At 42.9% G+C, this 17,939-nt stretch overlaps 2 protein-coding genes across 4 annotated transcripts; both read right to left on the bottom strand.

Moving 5' to 3' along the window:
- Positions 1-502: 502 nt before the first annotated feature.
- rrp12 (ribosomal RNA processing 12 homolog) lies at positions 503-10,750 on the bottom strand. The gene is made up of 34 exons (XM_068722979.1): positions 10,548-10,750; positions 9,342-9,565; positions 8,987-9,070; positions 8,811-8,887; positions 8,616-8,721; positions 8,414-8,530; positions 8,161-8,299; positions 7,926-8,053; positions 7,723-7,821; positions 7,546-7,637; positions 7,328-7,439; positions 7,078-7,178; positions 6,862-6,976; positions 6,631-6,773; positions 6,380-6,501; positions 6,236-6,300; positions 5,981-6,143; positions 5,703-5,857; positions 5,450-5,517; positions 5,243-5,336; positions 4,967-5,125; positions 4,758-4,838; positions 4,571-4,676; positions 4,361-4,468; positions 4,102-4,259; positions 3,928-4,019; positions 2,617-2,772; positions 2,352-2,524; positions 2,145-2,255; positions 2,008-2,054; positions 1,824-1,902; positions 1,157-1,224; positions 987-1,069; positions 503-885 (listed from the first exon to the last, which is right to left on the bottom strand). The coding sequence occupies exons 1-34, from the start codon at positions 10,684-10,686 to the stop codon at positions 783-785; spliced, it is 3,867 nt and encodes a 1,288-aa protein (XP_068579080.1). The 5' UTR covers positions 10,687-10,750; the 3' UTR covers positions 503-782.
- A 200-nt stretch (positions 10,751-10,950) lies between these two features.
- On the bottom strand, positions 10,951-17,706 carry ubtd1a (ubiquitin domain containing 1a). Of its 3 annotated transcripts, none has more exons than XM_068722958.1 (5): positions 17,649-17,706; positions 16,867-16,953; positions 12,799-13,026; positions 12,103-12,288; positions 10,951-11,885 (listed from the first exon to the last, which is right to left on the bottom strand). In XM_068722958.1, exons 2-5 carry the CDS (start codon positions 16,943-16,945, stop codon positions 11,671-11,673), a joined length of 708 nt encoding a protein of 235 aa, XP_068579059.1. In that variant the 5' UTR covers positions 16,946-16,953; positions 17,649-17,706; the 3' UTR covers positions 10,951-11,670. The 3 variants fall into 3 exon arrangements, with proteins under 3 accessions (XP_068579059.1, XP_068579051.1, XP_068579067.1); XM_068722950.1 differs by having other exon boundaries at positions 17,393-17,705; XM_068722966.1 differs by lacking the exon at positions 17,649-17,706 and adding an exon at positions 17,063-17,366.
- Between the last annotated feature and the right edge of the window lie 233 nt (positions 17,707-17,939).

The following is a 17,939-nucleotide window of genomic DNA, read 5'->3' as shown; positions in this document are numbered from 1 at the left end:
TCTACAGCTCCCTCAAGTGAAAACAAGTAAAGCGGTGCTCTCATTAGAGTGCAGATCTCCACCAGGTGTGTCTGCAAGGACAACTGCTGTATTATGTGATTGAATGAATACAGCCCACAGTAGGCCATCCCCTCCGTCTAGACACCAATGGGCTGCGTCGTAAAACACACTTCAAACTCAAAAACAAGCAGCGATGAATGCCTGCAATTGGCTTAAGTCGTCGTATAATACACCTCATACAATCTTGTTAAAAACTAAAGTTAACTGACTAAGCTGAATGACCGCTTATCAGCAGCTGACTTGAGGCGAGAGACAGCAGTGTGCGCACAAACACAGGAGCAGAATTGCTCGTTGACCAGTGAAGAAGGTGTTTTGAGAAAGTGTAAGACATCGCAACTACCAGAGGACCATCAACATGCAGCTAAACTGGGCAACCAAAATACAATGAAGATTTCTGCAGCAGAATGCGGGAGCATAAAAGCAGTCAAAACACAGATTTTAACAGTGGGGGATTTTTTTATCTGATACAGAACCAACAGATTACAGTTGAGTGGTTTCTTTGACAGCCGAAGGTCCACAAAATTGTATGACGTCAGATACTTTGAGCTTTGAGAGCTGACAGTTTAAAAACAAACTGCTTTCACCTTCAATGACAGTCTGTCAGAAAGACACACAGACATACACACACACACATCCAAGGTGTATGTCTACATTTTAGTATGTTTATGAACACACCATCACACAACGCATTTAAAGTCCATTAAGGAACAGGAGAATGTTCTTCAGGCTTTCCTCTTTTTCTTCTGCATTTTCTTTCCAGACAGCGCCCCCTTCTGGGCTCCTCTCACCATGCCCTGGAACTGGCCCTGCAGTTTGGCACGCTTTCTGTGAACACACAAAGAAAAAAACATGTTAGCGTCTGACATTCTGGCAAACCAATTCCTTGTGAGAGAAGTTTATAAAATTCTACTCTAAGGATTTTTTACCTTCGATTGAGCTGGGCCTTCTTTAGAGGGATGTAAGCATACGGATCAGGCTTTCCTTTTTTCTTCACGTCTCCTTTTCCTTTCTGAAGGGTGCAAGAACAGACATTCAGAACTAAAGTTTCTAAGCAACGACTCCTGCAGTGCGTGTTCCTGCATGCTGTCGGACTCACCTTTGACTTGTAGTCTGCTCCCATGTCTTCTCTTCCTCCCAGGGGTCTGTGGATACCCGAGCCCCCAGCTAAGAGGAAAAAATGTGCCGATTAGTCTAAATCACAACACGTTATTTATTGGTAGGCCAGGACAATATGGTCCTCTATTGTCTACGATATTCAACTATGTAACACCTGTTAATAATTTCGCACACTATTCAGTCCCTCTCTTTCTTTCTAGATAATGAGCCGCATCGCATTGTTGCGGTGTAAAAAAAAAAAAGTAGCAACATGCTAGCATACGTCTCATTTTGTGGTTATATAAATTAAATTTGAGGTGCCGTTTGATTCCTGCTAGATTGCACGTTGATACAGTTAACGCCGGAGAGTAAACTGTTTTTGACGACAGTGAAAATAACGTTTTAAAGGCTAAACACCAACAAACATGGATTGAAGCAGAATATTACGTACATAAAAACATGTAAATTTTGGCAACAAAATATAACTGTGACAGTGAACAGTTGATTGATCTGTTTTATTGATCTCAGTTCGTCCTATTATTGGAGTTTTGCAACATATGCATCTCTCTCGACAGATTTTTTTTGGATGATAAATTTGTATATCTTTGTTTTTCTGAAAACAATATCGTCAGTAGGGAAATTTTATTATCCCCCAAACATAGTCCTACCTTTATATTTTAGCTGGGGTTGAACGTCCATGTCATCATCCAAGTCGTCATCATTAAACCTTCTTTTCTGTGTCTTTTTCTGAGGGGGATTAAAAAAACAAACATAGATGATTAATAATGAAAAACAGCAATAAAAATGTCTCTACAGCTACATAATTACTTTGCCACATGTACAAGTACTTACACTCTTGACTCCAGCCTCTTCTAGGATATCTTTCATCTCTCCCTCATCTGTGGGACGAGTTATAAGTTATTGTCACAGTCTGTTCAGACATAAAGTAATGTACAAGACGGTTGGATGAACTACAGGATTCCTCTTACCGTTGTCTTTGACATCCTCCTCGTCATCCTCTCTGATGATCAGCCGTCCATCTGATGTCACCTTAAAGCCGTGCTCAACCTTGGCACTCTTCTTCATTGCTGGGTTGGTGGCTGAAAAACAACAATAACTCATGTTAACAAATACCTCCACAGGATGTAGTAAGCTTTTTTTTTTTTTGTCTTGACAAATTTAAAATGCAGGCTCACCGAGCACTCTCTGGGAAACCTTGGGATCCAGGAAGTTAAGTGGGTCATCTTCCCCTCCTTCCTTGAGCCAGGCCCGAGCGTTCTGCGGTTTGCCTGCTTTCTTCTGAGCATTACGAGACTTCCCTTCATCCTCTGACATATCACTGTCTGACTCAGCAAGGATTTCCTCGATGCTAGAGAGGAGAGGACAGACGTTTAGTTAACAGAGCAAATGGGTAAATGTATGAGGGAAGGCAGGACTTTGTGAGGGGGAACAACAGCCGACCTTTGGCTCTTGGTTTTAGGTTCCTCCTCGTCGCTGTCGGAGTCGTCCTGTTGCTCTGCGGCCTGTTTCCTCCGCTTGGAGCGAGCGTCTGCCTTGCGGATGTTTGCAAGGACCTTGTGGTGTTCTGCAGGCAGCATGCTTTTCACCAGCTCAAAACTGGAAATACAGGAGATAATAAGACGTGCACAAAAATACAATCAGTGCACGACACTCTAACATATAGAAGTGATGTTGTGTTATAAATTTCCCAGAGAAGACATCTGGTACCATCGAGACATCCAGTGCAGAACTGTCTGCATGCAGTGTCTTGATTATGACCAATCTTTAGCCTAACCTGTATTTAAAATCAGATTAGGAGGAGTCAGCTGTTTTAAACAGCTGCTGCCATTATTAAACAAAGCATCCCTTTGTAAATGTTAGCATACTAATCAAATGCTAACATCTTCTAATAATTTCACTGCAAAGCGCTTTAATCAGTTGTTTACAATAAAATTGTTTTGGTTCACTGGTAGCAGACAAACAAGCATTATTAGAACTAAACAGAATAAATCAGATGCTTCCCTGATGATCAAGTACCAGGTCCCATTCAAAAACAGCAAAGAAAGTAATCAACTCTGTTAACTTCATAGAATATAGTGAAAGACATGTGTGTCGGCCATCAGACCTCTGGAGCTTGTCCAGAAAGCCGCAGCTCGTCTGGTGTTCAATCGCCCCAAGTTCTCCCACACAACTTCCATCCAGTTTAAGACTCTGGTGCTAGCCTACAGGACAGTGAAAGGAAAAGCTCCTTCCTATCTACAGGCCATGGTCAAGCCTTACACCCCCGCCCGACCACTTCGCTCTGCTGCCTCGGGGCGGTTGGTTGCCCAGCGGAGTCGCTGCCCATCTTTTGGCGCAGGCTGAAAACTCACCTCTTCAGGAAGTGCTACCCTGAGCCTTCCACTTAGCACTTATTGTATTCATGCTAGCTTGTTGCACTTATTGTTTTCGTTTGTTTCTGCACTGTACTTGGGCTCTGCTTCATGCTCTTAGATGCTTGTTTGGAAAAGGAGATGTACTTATGACTTCTGGTGACTAGTAGTTCTCTTGAATACCTATGTTGAATACACTTATTGTAAGTCGCTTTGGATAAAAGTGTCTGCTAAATGACTGAAATGTAATGTTATCCAGGCTCCATATCATATGTCCACAACCACTTACAGAGCAGGATTACATACATTTGTTTTGCTTGTTCTTTGTTGTTGGCTGAATGGTCCCCAGCTGATTCTTATCGTGTCTTTCAAAAAAAGAGTAAAGGAAACCAGCACTTACCCAAACTTCCTGATGAACTTGGTAAAGATGTTCTTCAGTTTGGTTCTGAAGTGCCTCCTCACGTCGTCTTTGATGCTCCCAACTCCCTCCATCTGAACACACAAGAGTGAACTCTGTAATAAATGAAAGCACAACTGTGTCTTATAGTATAGCATCTATAATGCCGGTGCTTACCATGATAGTGGCGTGTGATGCCAGCGTCTTGGGGTCCATGATGAAGAGGATGACCTTGATGAAGCTCAAGGCGGCTTTGACTATCTCTCTGGTACGAGACGTCAGCAGCAGACACACATTGTGCAGCAGCTGCTCCCTGGTGGACACATCTATAGCATCTGAAGAAGAAGAAGAAGAAGAAGCACCAGATTGAATCCAGTCCACAAAAACAAGCATTTTAGAACACCGACAGGAAATTGGTGAAAGTCAGCAGGCTTACCTTTATACTCAAACATCAGTCGAGTTAGCGCCAACACTGTGCAGGTGATCATAGTGACGGAGCCGGTGAGTCCTGCGTACACTAACACCAAGTACTGATCCATGGCATCTGAATCAGAGACAGACACTCAGTTATTATACTTAAGTCAAACTGTCAAAATGAGAAACTTGCATGCACACATACACAACAGGCGGAAGACAGGTGACTTACCTTTTGGGTCCCCACAGAAGCGAACAAATGCGTTTCCTATTTCCACCAGCAGACTATAGGCATTCTTACGCGCTCCAACAGACACCTCCTTGGTGCATATAATCACCTGACAAGAGAACAATCTCATGAAAATGGCAGCTATCAGTACTCCGTGGGTTTGTTTGCAAGCACTTATTTGTGTTTGTACCTCTGGCAGCAGTGTTGTTATAAAGTCTTTGTGTTCTTCATTGAGCCTTTTCACTATGTGGATGAAACACTTCAGTCTCGGCTGAGAAAGAGCAAAACAAGATGAGATAGAATACAGAGATGCAATCAGACAGCACCGTAAATAAAGATAGATATATAATTCCATCTCATGTCGGCTTTATTTTATTTCTCCCTACACAGCAGTCTCACCCTCTTTGCTGGTGAGGAGGCATTTTTCAGAGTTTCGAGCAGGACGACTTTGAGTGTTTCCAGATTAGCCATGACAAACGATCTGCACTCGTCTCTCTCTCCTCCGCACATCTCCTCCAGCACTCGGTACGCCTTCTTCTGCATGCCTGGCTCTTTGGTCTGGAAAAAAAACAAAATGCACCAACAGACAAAGATTAAAAAAAAGTATAGATATTTAGGTTGAAATATTTTAAATAAAACTGAACATGCCGTTGTGCACAATCTTTATACTCTTACCTCCAAATATGGCTTAATCAGCTCAAAGGTTTTAGTCATGGTGACCTCATCTACAGAGGGAGCCATGGCAACTACAAGGTCCATCATTGACAGCCTGAGAGGTAGAGTTGTAAGAGTCAGTACAATGAAATGTACCCTATTCTAAAATACATAATGAACTGAAAAAGACAGACATTCTGTAGCAATAGATCCATACTCATGTCCTACCTTGTGAACTCAGTGGTGTCAGTGCTGCTCAATCGGTCTGTGGCTTTTTGCAAGAATGTGCAGATCATCTGAGGAGAATAGTTTTGATAAGTGATACACCAGCACAAAAAAATAAAATGGCCCAATACATGAATGTTAAGCCATCCACTTCTAGCACACTTCAAAGTGTTCGGCATCTCAGTATTGACTTATAATACCAGTTACATTATGTAAACAAACATTTTGCAGCAGTATGTGAGAAAACTTAACTGACCGGTGTTTCGGTGACAGTCAGGTAGACCTTGATGGTGTCGAGCACAGCCATCCTGTAGGTGCCGGACTCTCCAGCTGCAGGCTGCTGGCCGTACACATTGAAAAGGATGGGCAGGAAGTTCTTGGAGAAGCGGCCCACTTCAGCTTTTTCTTCCTCTACAGACATTAAGCAGACAAACGGTTTTGTAATCTTTTGATTCAAGAGTAAGTACCAGCAGCAGTTTTTATATGTTGTCTCTCTCTCTCTCTGTGTGTGTGTGAAGACGTGCGTCTTCCTACCGGTGGAGCAGCTCTTGTTGACAACCGTGCGTAGAGCCTGGCACACTGTGAGCCTCAGGTCCGGCCGTTCATTAACAGCCACACCGAGTGTGCGGGCAATGCCTTTGAAGGATGCCAGCAGGTCCACAGGACATGTACAGAAGCCAGGAAGCATGGTCCAAATCTGAAAGAAAAGTACAGACATGCGCCTCTTAACAACTCATTCACTGGAACGCTTTACTCCGAATACAAAGTTAAAGTCGGTGTAGAGCTAACCTGTATCTGTAATGTCAGGTAGACTCTGGCCTCAAGTTTCTGTCCTGCTTGCTCCAATTCTTCGGCTACAACACAAAATGCCATCAGTTAATACACATAAACAGTAAATCCAGCATCACAGTGGAGCATCACACATATGTTTACCTCTCTGCTTGAGTGTAGAGGCCAGAGGGAGGAAGTAAGAAGAGAAGAAACCAAGGTGAGTGTTCTTCACGTGATCCCGTATGACCGGGATCAGCCAGCTGCGTGGGAACTCCAAGTCATCCCTGGTGGGGGGGGGGGGGGGGGGGGGGGGGGGGACAACAAAAAAACAAAACATACAGTCAGTTAAACCACTATAATAACAAGAAGACCGCTCCCCGGCGCACGTGCATGTCCATGGTATTTGCACTTACTCGTAGCCGGTGATGTTGAGAGGCACAGCACCCAGCACAACTTCAGGCCCCATGCTCTCTACAGCTCCTCCTACAGCCAGGTCCAACTCACCGCTGAAGGGGAAATGAGGAGTGGAGCGCAGGTCTGCCAGAGACTGCAGGGACTGTCAAAAGGACATGACACAGAGACTCAGGCAAACTGTGAACTTGCTCTCCTCACATACTGATCTACGAACGTTTGTGTGTCTATACCTTGGTCATGATGGGGTGAGCTTGTTTCCCTGCAGCTCGATAGAAGCAACCCAGGATCTGCAGCACAAATGGCCAGGAGGCATGGAAGCGATACGACAATCCTTCTTCTACGATACTGAAACACACAGCCACAATTATCGTGATGAGCATTTTACATGTAGTCGCTGCGTAGAAGAAAAGGAAAGACTGAGATTAGTTAACAGTTAGGGAGCTTACCGAAACATTTTGCAGACATAGGAGGGGTTCCCGGCGGAGGCTGTGGCAGAGATTATGCCCATTCCCTCCATGTGAGGGGCGACACATTCAGTTATCAATGTCTGAAAAAGATAAACATAAATAAATCATCAATAAGGACCCTGCATACACTGTTTTTTGTAAAATTCCCATAGCTAGTTAGGAGGATTTAATTATTTTGCAGACTACCCAGTAACTTGAGTTACTCAATGTGGATGGATCACTTCTTTACCTTTAGTGTATTGGTGGCTGCAGAAACCACCTGCGTATGAGACGACAACAGGCAGGATATGGCTGCAGAGAAGAGGCGAGGGAGGTGACCCAAACTCAGAGAACTCTGCAAACTACACAAAGACACACAAACTGTTGATCCACAAACAACTGGCAAGAAGACACGCAATTACGCGACGACGAGATTTATGATTCTGTTGCAAGAAATCAGGTTATTACCCCGCCAGGTGAACATGTGCTTTCTCCATGACCGCGAGCCAAGCCAGCAGAGGCTGCAAGTCATTCTCACTGGGCAGATAGTCGTACAGAGCCTGAGGACGAGAAACAACGCATTAGCTTCCACAACACATTCCGCATTATGATTTTGGCTCATTTGTTTTGCTTGTATGCGCTCACCGTGATGATCTGCGCGTTGAGTTCTGGTGAGAGGGTTGAGGCATTTGGCTTGCCGCTGAATAGCCTATGAAAGGCCTGCATGGCACTAGCGGTCACCAGCTACAGTCAGAAACATAGCAGCCATGTTAAGAACTACACTTGAGCACCCATGTAGAGAAACAAAGGGTATCTGGCTCCACCTATGGATGTTTCTGTGCCCTCACCACATGGCTGAGTGTCATCACTCGCAGCAGAGTCTCACAACAGGACTTGACAGCTCCCAGAGGAAATGTCCCCATCAACTCCTTCAGAAGACCCAGCACATGAAGTGTGGTGGTGTCCTCTTTGCTGCCTGAGGGGGGAAAACAAATAAGACAAACTACAACTTGCTGCACAAATACAAAATCATATTAACTATTTTACCTTTCCACAGCAAGACCAAACAAATAGTTGTCTTACCTCCTGCCTGCTCCATTTCTTTCATGCAGAACTTGGCTGTGGTCGCTGCAGCAGGGTGATGGGTCGGGGCATTATCTGTAAACAGGAAGTCACTACCTCTGAGAATGGCGCAAACTCCTTGCTGTGCTGCTTTACGGACCTGAGAGGAAAAAGGGGACATGAAATTAAACTGGGTAAAAATTGTTACAATTTCAGCATCTCATTCAACATGTAATACTTGTGAGGCAGGTATTAGCAGGCGGGTGAGACGGACCTTGGGCTTGCTGTGCACTGTGAAGCTGAGAAGGCCGTGGTAAGCCTGAAGAGTAGACGGGTAAGTCCAGACAGACGCATCCTGCTTCCTCACCAAAGTGGCCAGGCATGACAGGATCTATAGATGCACAAATGTCAAACTCAATCTATGCTGCAGCTTCGGTCAGTGAAATAAAAAGACAACCGGAGACAAACCAACTCACCCATCTCAGAGCCGAGGCAGTCTCAAACATGGCCTGTTTTGACATGACGTCCATCAGAGCCTTGGTGGTGTCCGAGAACTTAGACATGAGCACCGGAGCAGGAACCCTGGTGAACACAAAACACCAATAAGATGAAAAACAAGTTGTTTTTAAAAGTAGCCTTGTTTTGGTGACAAAAGTTGTTAAAAGTCCAACCGTTTCATGACGAGGTTGAGAAGGTACGCCACTGCAGCCTGAGACTCTGCTGAATCCACAACTTCCAGTGTGGTCATCTACAGAAAGCACAGACACACCAAGGCTCACCATCACCTTCAACACACCACAAGGTATTTGGTAATGTCTTAGTAAATGTTTTTGTTTTGTGTACTCACCAAAGCAGCAAAGTATTCGGTTTCCGTCTCCTTCCCTCCTTGACTTCGGATCACCTCAGTAACAGCTGCCAACACTGCGCAGATCTGTGAGGCACATTAACGTTACAACTACAGAAAATCTCAGCGTCTTGGATTGCCACGTATATATTTATTAGTAATGTTTGTATTCTCAGATCAACTTATAGAAATGTCATCAACAACGTCTCAGAGCTACCCTCAATCTTTTGCTTCTAATTCAAAAGGCTGATTTGACTCCTTAAAAACAAGAGGTTTGCTAGCATTACAGTCAGCCGTATACAGCTATGTATTCATGGGGTGTTGTGAATAAAGGACCTATCTTCAGTGTAATGCCTACCTCTTTGTGAGCAGCTGAATTGGACTCCCAGTAGCGCTGCACCTTTCTGAAGGTCAGGTTGGAGCAGTCCGACAGGCCGCTGAGGAAGGTGCCCGACGTCCTTTCTGAAAAGGCCTCATCTGGCTCCTCTTCCATACAGGCATCTTTACGGCCACCGAGCTCCAGCGGACCCACCTGCAGATCATTGTGTAGCTTAAGAGCGTCAACCGTTAGGTCGCTCTTTTCTGTGTGGGGGAAGAAAAGACAGAGAGGAACAACATTACAACAAGCTGACATGATGCAAATGAAAGTCCCCCATGATAGGGTTTACACATGCACTCTTTTTATTTTTAGCCCCCACACTTCATGACAATGCAGATTAATAATGATCACAATCACACAGCACATAGTCTGCATTGTAACTTTGATCCAACTAAGTGTGCATTTCATACACTGATGATAAGCATGAAGGCAATAAGCCCCCAAAATAGGATGAATTGAAGCTCGGTGCAGCTCAGTCCTGACAAAACTAAACCATGGAGGCTAACGAGTCGGCCTATCTCATGATGTCTATGGGTTATACACTTGACCAGCAGCCATTAACTGCCATGGATTCACAACCAAATATCACATATGACGACATGATTATTTGGGTACCCTGAAATTGGAGGACCATGTACAGATAGACTAGAATACCTACACTGTTCAACGTGTGGATGAAAACAGCCTCAATTTACAGCTGAAAGTATTCCTAAATACGTTTAAAGTCTAATGTGATGGAGCACAGAGCCATGTGTGTTTATCTGGCAAAATACTTACAAACGTTGTATTATTATTGTCGGAGCCGTTTATTTCAGGGTAGTGACGTTGACTGTATAGCATCAGCAAAAATTGAGTTATCTTAATTTATCGACACAGTTAAACAGTGTCTCTCTCTCGGCCACACACACACACACACACACACACACACACACACACACACACACAGCAGTTGTTATCATGTAAAACCAACAACTACACTGATCGACACGTTGTTTCAACAGGCCGAAGGTTAGACGCAGAAAGATAGGGAGTGAGATTTTCCGCTGACAACTTTTGCAGATTGTAGATTTACATTTAATGGCGCAGCATATAAAGTTAGCTTGGGCAGCTGCAAGTTAAATGGCTGACGCTAGCTAACGTTAGCACTAGCCACAGACCCACGTGTAACGTGAACTGGAAGCTTACCGGTGGGGCGGCTGAAGAAGCGGCTTTTAGCTGCCTGCCGATAACGACTCGTCTGCGGGTTTGAGTCGCTACTGTGTCCTTTCTTCCACCGTTTGAGTTTAGACCCCGTCCCAGATCGTAGTTTCCCCGATTTGACCATTTTTTGGGGTTAAATTAGTCCCGTTACCCCCAACTGTCTGTGCAGCTCCAGTTGAAGCTGTCGCTTATCGAAATACGTCACGGGTGTTCTCCTCTCACGTGTCTGACCAACCTGACCATGATTGTCGCTTTTCCAGTAGACGGTGCTGTTCAGCACAAAACGACAACACAACAACACAACATAACATCAACGTCTTCATGTCAGCTGAGCAACCATTATCTGCTGAGGCTGGATGTGCCTAATAATCAGGACAGTGGAGGAGAATGATTTTAAATTTACAATATTTATTGATAAGTTATTCAAGTACAGTGAGCATCATATTGTACACAAGACTACAATATCTTGTTTGGAGTGATGAAATAAAAAACAAACCTCATCATCTCTTATTACCTTTTTAGAAAGGTGCCTTCATTACATTCCGTGTCCTAATTACAAATATACAGGTGTGAATTGAAAAGGTAGTGTGCACATAGTTACATGACCAAACAACACATATGGAAACAGATATTTACATTTCTTTTTCTCTACAGTTTTCGGCCATCCTTATCCTACTTCTCAAATCACATGACAGAAATCTTTAAAAAAGGAAGAAAAAAAAAAAGGGAATGCATTTTCCTTATTCGGACCCCCGGGTGAACCATATTCAGTTGAAGCACAAGTACAAACACACAAGACGAGGAGGGGGACCCGTGTAAACAATAGAGCTGTGAGTTTATGTCCACACAAACAGACAGACACTGGGATGTGCATCTTAGGACTCTACTGTTAATCTAAAGTGTTTCAGTGCTTTTCAATAGTCTTACTTCATTTGGAAAAAGGAAAAAAAATACAAAAAGGAGCCATATAAAAGCAATAATTTCTTATATAAAAATGTACACAAAATCCACTGCAGTGCCAACTGGAAAATGATTACAAGCCCTACTTCTGCACCCCCTCTCTGGCACCTTTATATTTTCCTCTCTTCACAGCCCTCTGTCTCACTCATCAGTTAACTATGACTGGAGAGTTCACATTGACAATCACTTGAACGACAAAGTCCGTCTGGATCTTGGCGTCTTGAAGACGAGTCTTGTCAGTCAGGAGCTTCCCGGAAAAGAACCACCTCTGGAGGGTCACGCCAATTTCTTCCTGTTCTTCCAATTGTTTCTTGAGCTCAGCGATGGAGTCCGCCATGCTGGCGGTCAGACGCACATCCTTTCCTAAGGAAACCACAGGGCACAAATAGAGTTGACACATATTTCTGAACACGCTGTCAGACACTGGAAAGCGATGAAATTCTAAATTAGTCTCCAGTCTAGATAAGTCAAGATGCGATGAAATGCCGAATGCATGCAATGTACGTAACATGTAGTTCTGTCGATTTTAATGTCATATTATACATATATATTATAGGCCATACTGGGTGTTTTTTATTACCTGTTGACAATCGAACCCGCAGCTGGAACTCTTGTCTGCACGGAGGAGGTTGAGCTTGTTTTTGTGTGGCATCAGAGACTTTGCTCTCACTGGACGTTTCAGAGATGAGGTTGACAGGCGGGGCTAAAGTGTAGGCCGGGAGCTGGTAGCGGTTGCCCAGTTCATCATAACTCTCTGTGAGAGAACCTGCAGAGGAACAAATAGAATTCATAAACACCGGTTTCCAAAAATCTTTCTACCAGTAACTCACTTTAACCCTCATACATAACCCCGTTCTCTAATCCAATAAACCACGGATAGCATGAGTTCACATTTACATTATATTTACTTAAATTTACATCAACAACACCATTGTCCTTGAACTACACGCTTAAAAGCAAAAGCACTCTTGTGTGCGAGTAGATAAATATGCAAGAACAGAGTGTTTTTTTCCACCTAACTCTGCCATAGCTTTCTGTGCACCAATCCATTCACAGAGGTCACGTAGCACTGTGGCTATTATGTAACTATTACAGCAGTAATCTCTGAACAACTGATGCATGGCATTCTGAAAACTGTCCTTTGACATTTTGAGAAAATTGAGTTTATGCATTTGGGCCGGAAGTTCCAGGACATTTACAGCTCACAATTGATAGTTGAATGAAGCACATTTCCACATCTAAGGGGGCGCACGTGTGTGTGCGTGTGTGTTTATACCGTGTGGCAGAGTGATGCAGGCTCCATCCACTATAGCCTGTGCTAGCTCCAGGTCATTGCACTCTGCAGCCAGGGCTGCTGCTCTGAGTGCGTCCCAGATCTCTTTTCGTCCATCAAAGGCGGGAGCCGTATCCCAAAACTCATCCCTCTTACTCCTCAGCTGGCCCTCCGTCATCGGGTACTCACTCTTCCACTTTGGACGCTCCTTCTTGAGGGGCTCATTACGTCCTGAAAGCAAAAGCAAGGCAGAGCTCAATCTGATATAAAGACTGATCTAAGAACCGATAAAAAAAGACTGTAACCCGATATCATAAGGGCTATGCATTGCTGGACAGTCACGTAAACAACTTTTAGTTTTTAAAAAGGTAGCAGGAACTACAGCAACTTTATACACATAATGGCATAATGGCTGCAGCTAAATGAGTTACTGTAAAAGGATTATAGGGCAGTAAAACCATTAATTTGGTAGTGAAGTTCTGAGAAACCTGGAGAAGGTTGCCAGGTTCACTCAGGCCACAACCGCTGTAAAATGGTCAGATCTTTACCATTACCTAAAAGAAATTACAAAAAACATTTGAAATGGTCCACCTCTTTGAACTTTAACAGTATAGTATCATCACTGAAGACAAATCATTTATATGAGAAGAAACATTTCCCAATATAATATAAGATACATTCTAGAAGATAAATGCTTCAAATGTACTTTAACATTGTTGTTTTGTGTACACTTGGTCATGAACACCAGTGAGATCAGGCATGAAAAAGGAGGCTTATCTTGAGACTTCCATACTGAAGGATCTTTAGTAAAAACAGCCCTAGAAAATGCACAATGTGTACACCCCCTTATGTCTGTGATATTCAACACTATCTTCTTTGCTATACAGGCTTAGTAACGCTAAGTGCTATTATGCATGGAAATGCTCTTTGTCACAACTCTGACAACACATAAACCCAGCAACTTTATACACCTGCTGCAGGTATTTTCATGCTGGCGTATATGTAATATCCACTGTACCAGCATACCAAGAAAGCACATTTGATGCACAGAGGGAGGAGAATCAAAGTGATTATTTATAGTGTTGTGGATTACTGCAGTGGCTAGTAACACGTGTGCACTGGCAGGCACTCACACACAAGCACGCACACACACAGTGGATTATGGGCAGTAATCAGGCTCCACACAACAGGATTAATCTGCCCCTATCCCATAAGGCATTGGTTGGAGAGATGAGCGCTCTTTGACCAATGAAAGCGAGCAGAAATACTCAGGGACTATTACAAGCCAAAAAAAACAAAGCACACGGAAAAATAAACACAAAGCCTCTACAAATCAGTTATCACACTAAGCTTCACTGCAATCAAATACTGTATAGATTCTGATGTGAAATGTTCCATAACAAGAGTAAATGTCTGCATCTGTTAATTAGGTTGGGCATGAGGTGCCATTTTCCAGAATTTAATGGTTTGTCATTAATAATGCAGGCCACCATATAACGATAAATGTCACACCGTGGCCTTTAGAGATGAGCTTCAGGTTGCCAGTTTGGATTTATACAAGGTGTATTGTTTACATGTGTGCCTGCATATACATTATTTCAGAAGTACACAATTTACACATGTTATCATTTACATTTTACTTTACATATTAGTAATAAAAGGCACAGATTTAATATCAAACTTTTTTGTTATGTAAATGAAAATTCCATGATGTCGACTTATCCAGCATAAACTTGGGTTTCTAGTCTCCAAGTCCACTGTTGTTATTGTTGTCAGGCAGCAAAGGACTGCATTCACAGGCCAGCCAAACAAATGCAAATATTATGGGTGTCTGGAGTCCTAACAAGCAACCTGACTGAAAGAGACTGGAAGGCAATTTGAAGTTGCTCTGATCTTTTGTGTGACGACAAATTATATTTAAAGTCATCAAGTTTAAAAGAACGAACATGGCCAACAGCACAACTGAACAAAACATGCTTGATTTGAGCTCGTCCTGGTTGTAAGTATAGCTATAAAACATTACTGTGGGCACCTTTTTTGGTTTGGTTCTGTGTTAGTTTAATAGTTATAGTTTAATAGTAATAGTTTAATATTGTATCCACCTCCTTACTGTTGTAAGTCAGTGAGCCTCACTGTGTACAGTGCAGTGTGAGTGTACAGATTAGCAGAGTTAATTTTCCTCAATTTTAAACATTTCTGGTGGATGGGAAAACTACCCACTAAGTTCTACCAAAACAGAAGTTTCTGACATGAAAAGGAAAGTGTTATTTTCTGGCTATTATTATTGCTGCACCATTTCTATATACTATTTTAATAACCACTACTACTAGTAGTTGTATTGGTGAACGCATACATTTCAGTTAGAGGCAGCAATGTGGATGCTGTCAATCTTTATGTTTGTTTTTCATGTATTTTTAACTATTTGTTCTATTCATATTTACAGTATACATTATTTGTTGCCCTAAAAACAGTCATAGAATAACAACAGCATCAACAGCACCAGCAATTTGAACTCAACACACATAAAATCCCCAGAAACAAATGATGGCCTAACAAATGTGGCACAACAGCGCACATGTGAAAACAGAACCTTTCAGCCCACACAAAAATCTATACTTACTTTTCAGCAAAATCTTAAAGGGTGCATTTGGCTCTTGATAGTAGTTGTATTCCCTGGAGTTGGGTACTCCCATAGCTGTTCTTACTCTGAGGTTTGATGTGAGTCAGTTAAAAGTCTGCATGAATGACCTAAAGACACCAACCCCGAGGAAGAGGACAGCTCTGCTGCGTCCAACCAGCTAGTTGCAACAGGTTGGCAGCCACCTGATCAAGTTTACCACGATGTGCAGACTCCGATTCAGAGCTCAGTCAACCGTTGTTACACTTCCCCAGTTGATTTTAAAATGACCACACTCCTTCTGCTTGTCTCCCTTCTAATAACAAATACTTAAGACCCCCAAAATACCACAGAATCAGTTCATTGAGAGAGGTTCAATAGGTGAGAGTACATTTGGTGTCCTAGCCAGAAGGTTGCTTCTTTAGAAGTAATCCCATCAGCTCTATTCAGAGACAGGATAGAAATACCCAAAGGCAACACGCTAAACCTATTACCAGATAATAAATCCTTGTCAGACCATTACAGGAGAAGCTACTGTACTTCTGCGAACTGACCCCAGCAGATTATTGTTTTTCCTTTGTGAAGGCTCATATGAATAAATGCAAATCTGTCGCTCAGATGCTGCATTTCCACAGCTAACAGCCAGCCAGTTCATTACAGAGGCCTTCTGTGTTTGTGTCTCACAAAAGCAGGTCTGAGCATGTGAACATGATCTGTGAGGTCATGTAACTATATTTCGCAGCAGGTTGACATAAAGCAAGTCATGCACCAAGTAGGTCAAACTTTGATCTGAAAACTCTGTGTGCCGGCAACTGCTGCTGCTCCATGCATAATGTATGACAATCCAGCTGAGTGCACTGCCACGTCTTTCCACAAGGAATGGATCGACCAGTGTTTGTATGCAACACTGTTGAATCAGTGCAGGTCCTCAGCACAGATTACACAATGACTTAAGCCATGAGGCCTGAAACACTTAACGCCCGAGACAGACAGGAAGCTCTCAGACAGAGCAACACGTCATTGCAACAGGGGTGTAGCTAGGAACCCCAACCCCAACCTGCATTTGATCACAAATACATGAATTGTTGTGGCTTCATCTTCTCATGAAAATGTACTGGTTCTGTCTAGACATAATTATGTGTCTTATGTAACATAGGATGGGTACTGTATAACACAACATTTGAACATATCACAACAGAAGCCATTTACCTGAAGCTATAATAACATAATAGTCTAATGAATCTAATAGAACAGTGTTAGGCCGTTTAGAATATTTACAGGTTCTCTTAAACTCATTGTCCTTTCATCTCACTTGCAACAGCACTCAAAAAAATGTCTTATTCCGAATTTCTGGTTAAAGGACATCATCACAAATGTTTAAATCACTTGCATTTGTGCAGCAGTGTTTCTAATGCATTCACAAGGCTGCAGTCCAACGTGTTCCAGTTTCTTACCTCCACGTTTTTTGCTTCTTGTCGAGCTTCGGGCACTCCCTTGTCCATCCATCGTACTCCTCCCCACACAGCCTCCCATCACTGTCCCTACAATCAACACCAAGGAGAAAAAGATATTTGCCATATAAATGCTTTGAAATGCATAGCTTACCACGTCGGATACATAATCTGTTTATGATTATATGAAATTAATTGCCTTATATGAAAAACATCATCAGGGAATAATGACTGCTCAGCACTCCTTGTTCCTGTGAGGTCAGACAAGCTGCGATGTTTACGTCACGTGTACTGCCAGCTGACGGGGGCACGCGCCTGAACCTTATGCCGCCGTTGCTCCGATTTTTCCAATCACATATTAAAAATGCGTTTATACACGAGTATTGTATTGTTAGCTGTTTGTAATTTAAAATATGTAGACTACTTCTGATGGGATTTAATGAATTTGCAGTCTTATTAGTCGCAGGCCTTTTGATGTATTTTTTTTAATGATTTTTTTTAAGAAACAGCTTTAATTATTTTTGCCTACCGGAAATCCAGTCTGCTAAATTATGCATTCGTCTGCAGTTTGCTTGCCACATCCGAACTTGCTTCCCAGTGAAGTTATCACCCTGACGCGACGCGAGATGCGAGTCAGCAGGTTGACAGGCTGATATCTGTGCGGGGCTGGCGGGCTGGTGAGCAGTCTGGCCCCGCAGAGCCGCCAGGAAATCTCAACAGCGTGTCCAAAAATATACAGCAATCAATTCCCGTAGTCCCCCATAATCATAATAAATGCAGCTCACCCACGCAATCCGTCCACACTGGTCTAGAACATAGGTCTAGAATTAAATCCTTATCGGTCTCCACGCATGCGCAGTTTACAGCAAATTCTCTATCCTGCTTCCTTCAAGCTCATCAGAATAAAAGCGGGGATTGAGAAATGCTCGCTCTCAATAATAGAGCGATCGGAAATGATTGCTCAGTTTGCAAACAAGTCAAACTTTTAAATAATTAAACAGCAATTACGATAGACTTGAAAAAACAAAAAACCCATTCAATTTAACAAAATTCAGTTAACTCTATAGGCGATACGG

This window comes from Cebidichthys violaceus, unplaced genomic scaffold (genome assembly GCF_023349555.1).
Source record: "Cebidichthys violaceus isolate CVI_PGR_0920_01 unplaced genomic scaffold, fCebVio1.0.p SCAF_10, whole genome shotgun sequence".
Lineage (NCBI taxonomy): Eukaryota > Metazoa > Chordata > Actinopteri > Perciformes > Stichaeidae > Cebidichthys > Cebidichthys violaceus.
This window is presented reverse-complemented; position numbering and strand designations above follow the sequence as displayed.